Source organism: Capra hircus, chromosome 4 (genome assembly GCF_001704415.2).
Source record: "Capra hircus breed San Clemente chromosome 4, ASM170441v1, whole genome shotgun sequence".
In the NCBI taxonomy this organism is placed as follows: domain Eukaryota; kingdom Metazoa; phylum Chordata; class Mammalia; order Artiodactyla; family Bovidae; genus Capra; species Capra hircus.
In genome coordinates this window covers 70159069-70163573 of record NC_030811.1, presented here as the reverse complement: position 1 = coordinate 70163573, position 4505 = coordinate 70159069, and the positions used below count along the sequence as shown (strand labels likewise).

The 4505-nt window shown below is 42.6% G+C and overlaps 1 gene segment (V, D, J or C); it reads right to left on the bottom strand.

Annotated features, from left to right (window-relative positions):
• The window catches only part of LOC108635902, a 17596-nt gene continuing 15993 nt past the window's right edge, over positions 2903–4505 (bottom strand). The window contains 1 exon segment of the C gene segment in view: positions 2903–3359. Coding sequence covers positions 3208–3359 — 152 coding nt within the window.

Genomic DNA, 4505 nt, shown 5'->3' with positions numbered 1-4505 from the left:
ACACGCCTGAAGCAACTGAGTATGCACTTGCGTATACTTCCGTAATGGGGAACCATGACCCACAGCCTAGTGTGTTTGATAACAATTACATGCCTGAGTAGAGAGATCTTTTCTTCCATTAGCTGCGACCTTTTGAAAGTGAGCAAAGTTGGTTGTGGTTTAACTGTGCTTATATATTTTTTGACACCTCAGCTACCCCTTATACAGTCTCAACCAGTAGGGCCTGTTTGACTTTAAACAGTTTCCACAAATCAACCAAAATGTGGTTTTGAGCATGTGAACAAAACGGAAGCCGGAGAGAATGAAACCCCATCAGCCACACCAGCGCCCTCCTGCTGCCACTCAGGCTGCCACCCCAGCCCCACTGCCCTCCCCTCTCCCCCCCTCCCAGGGCGAGAGGGGCAGGAAGCTGGAGACCACAGGAGACGCTGTCCAGTATGGTCCTGGCTGGGAAATCAGCTGCACAAAACTTTTCAGAGATTTGCAAATTTCCCCTTGTTAAAATTTTTATTGCTTCCTTTTTAAATTTAATCTTTATTTTATAGTAGTGTATAGTTGATTTATAATGCTGTGTTAGTTTCATGTGTACAGTAAAGTGATCCAGTTATGCATATACATATATCCATTCTTCTTCAGATTCTTTTCTCATATAAGTTATCACAGAATATTGAGCAGAGTTCTTTGTGCTGTGCTGTAGGTCCTTGTTGATCATCTGTTTTATATTTAGCAGTTTGTATATGTTAATCCTAAACTCCTAATATATCCCTCCCCCAACTTTTCCCCTTAGGTAACCATAAAAATGTTTTCTAAGTCTGTGAATCCATTATTTTTTTTAAATATAAGTTTATTTGTATAATTTTTTTTACATTCCATATTTGTTGTATGATATGTGTCTTTCTCTGGCTGATTTACCTCTCTTGGTATGATAATCTCCAGATCCATCCACGTTGCAATAAAACTACCATATGATCCAGCAATCCCACTCATGGGTGTATATCTGGAGAAAACCAGAATCTGAAAAGATACTTGCACCCTAAAGAGGCAGGTTTCCCCTCTTGGCTTCTGTACTTACTACATTATTTCTTCCCATTGAATAAATATTTCCAAATGTCTAAGATGAGGGCAATGTATTTTATCTAAAGAGGACTGGTCAAATTAACAGGAATGAAGGGCTCAATCTAAGGGCTTCCCTCATAGCTCAGTCTGTAAAGAATCTGCCTGCAATGCAGGAGACCCAGGGTTCGATTCCTGGGTGGGAAGATTCCCTGGAGAAGGAAATAGCAACCCACTCCAGTATTCTTGCCTGGAGAATCCCATGCACAGAAGAGCCCTGTAGGCTACGGTCCATGGCGTCGCAAGAGTTGGACAAGACTTAGCAACTAAACCACCATTGTTTATCTGGTTGGTCTCTTTTTGTTTTCAATTGGGAACCTTTGTTTAATTTCCTAAGAACTTGGTTCATACACACTGAAGCCAATTATACACAAAGAAACAAACAAAAAGCTTTTCCAATTTTAAATAAGACAGTGTTTCAATTCTAATACATAAAAATTTTCCTTTAAAAGGATTCATTAGAGAAAATAGAAAATGTGCACTAGCTTATTTTTCTTCCTTCTACCATGAGTTTAACTTTTTGTTTTATGTCTGTACTTACAGAAATACACAGAAATACATATAATGAGTGTCCTGTTTATTAATATTATTACTCAATAGGAAAAATGGTTGAAAGACACGAACAAACATTTCAGCAGAAAACAAAAAGAAGCTGTAAAACCACACACATATAGAATAAGGCAGGATTTCCACCATGTTGACATCCAAGGAAGTAGATATGTTGAGACCAGAGTATGTACGTAAGAAAAAGACAGATGCAACCACAAACTCTTAAGAAAATTCTCTCTGAATCCTTGGAGGAAGCCTTTAGGAAAGAGCAGTGTGTGTTTTGTCCTGTTGTAGTTTGTTTTTTCCCAGCAGAAAGTGAATCAAGGGAAAGCCATGTGATATTAGATTACAAAATGTGAGCTCCAGGTTCAGAAAAACCTGAAGGACTCTTATTTACAAAACAGCGATCAGGAACAGACAACTTAACCTCTCCAGCCTATAAACTGAGAACTTTAACTGTTGCTTCTTCCAGGGGTTCTTCAATGATTAAGGGATTACCTGATGAACAGTAGAAACGGAGTCTCTGTTCCATCTACATCTAATTTCTTTGTGGGGAAGTAAGCTTAGCAATGAATCTCAGTGCATTTGTGTATGTGTGGAATCTGTCCCGACAGTAGGTACTAATGTTGTTGAGAACTTGCTTGGACCAGGCCTCATGGACTCAGCTAACCATCACACTCCAGGAGACAGGCCTCTGTGAATTCATTACACCAATGAGGAAATGATGACACAGAGAGCTCAGAGAGCTGTCTGAGATCACACAAGTGCTAACACAGACCCAGGGTTCAAACCCAGGCCGTCAGGGGTCAGAGTCTGCATGCTTCATCCTCTGCCCGAGGCTCCCCTGGTGTTGGTGCGGGTCTCATCAGGGTTAACACGAGGACCTGGAGTCAGGCCTGTGAGACCCTAGCACAGATCTGAGCACACACAGTGCAAGGCATGCTGGGTGTTATATTGTCACTATCCGAAAGCCCCAGACCAACGATTCTGCATCTGGTGACTCTGAAAGAGAAGGAACACGGGCACCTTTGTTTGGCTCCTCTTGGACCGGCTCCACCGGTCATCTTGGAGCCGGTGCCCCGGAGAAAGCACCATAACCACCATCTCAGTGAAAGACCTAGAAACGTGGTGTTGACCACTATTACAATCAGCGCTGAATTTGGTAGCTTGATTGTCATGCTGTTTCTCACCTTGGTTAGATTCCATGAAATTAAAGTACACAGACACAAGGGGGCTTGTGATTCTTTTGTATTTATTGTGCATGTTATGAAAATCTAAGTACAGAATTCGAGCAGCAAAGCTGACTTCTCCAGGGTGTGTGACAGGGAGGGTCAGGGTTGTGGTCTGGGTGGAGGTGCTGAGGGAGGAGACAGGGAGCTGCCCACAGTGTGCGCTCAGGAGTTGAAAGGACTTGGGGGTGGGACAATTATGACATCAGAGATAAATACACATCTGAACTGAGATAACCCAAACCAAAAGGCAAGCAGAGAATTTCTGGGACTGTAGATGGCGAAGGAAAGTTGACCTCTCGGTAGCCACCCCCCGTCACGAGATCTTCCCGTCACAGCAGACGCCTGTTCTCCTAAACACACAGGAAATGATGACAACAAAGTAGACTGCGCTCAGGAGGAGGAGTAAGAGGTAGGTGTAATAGGCAGAGGTGGTCGTGAGCTGCAGCTGCAGGGCACCTAGGAGAAGTCATTCTGGTTAGTTTCAAGGGTTTTTTTGAGAGGAGAGGACATATTCACAGAAGTGGTCACAATGATTTATTGCTGCTGATCTGCAAAGAAGTGGCACCCCTGTACCACCAAACCCAAAGAAAATGCATGCGACCACCGTGAGCACCACCCCCGCCAGAACAACTCAGCATCTAGCTGACAGTTCAAGTCGATCAACAACCTCAACTAAATTCAACAGAACCTTCCAAAATATTAAAAAGCAAGGTTGTGTTTTGCAAGAATGAGTCCAAATGGGAAAAATATTTGTGATAAATAGCATTTTGCATTTTTTGCCCCATCACATCTCTGAGTAATAATAACAGGTAATGTTTGTTAACCCCTAACCACATGTCAAACACTTATTCTGAGAGCTTTGCATGCAAAATTCTAATCTTACTTAAGTTTTCAAATAACCTATGAGATTTTCACTTTCAAACCGCTTTTACCAGTAAACTGAGGACAGAGAGAAATAATTTGCTTGGTGTCACACATTTAGAAAGCACCAGAAATCACATTTCAATCCCAGCAACCTGAGTCTGAAGGTGTCCTTAGCTGCTCTGGAGTCCTGCATTTCCATGTGCAAGAAATGCCCCAGACATCAAAGTTAAGCATAAACAGCAAGCTGAATTGCTGATGTGGAAGCATCTGAGCCATTACATGTTGTGCACCAAAGAGATTCCTATGAAGGGGGTCAGCCAGGGAGATCTGGTTGTGACCCAGTGAGGTGGGTGGAAGGTTTTAGTAAAGAGAACTTTGTACAAATGGAAGAGAGTGGTTAGTCCAAAATCCCCGAAACCTTAGGAGCTCACGCCTCAGTCACCTGTCTTTCTTAGATATCTAACCTCGTGACCCTGATGTTATAGGATAATTGCACTTACTCTCCTTCTAAGTTTTGCAAGAAATATATGATGTCAAGAAGCAATTAACAATGATACTGGGCCTGACTTGCTACTCAATGGACTACAAGGCTGAGTTTCTTCCTCTATAAGTTCCCCTTCTCTATGCTTTACCTTCATGGAGTCAGAACTCGAGAATCACTAGTATGTGGTGTGGAAAGGATCTCAGGAGGGGACAGACATGCTCATAACTCATGGCCCTGAGTCAGGTCAGATGCTAGCTGAGTTC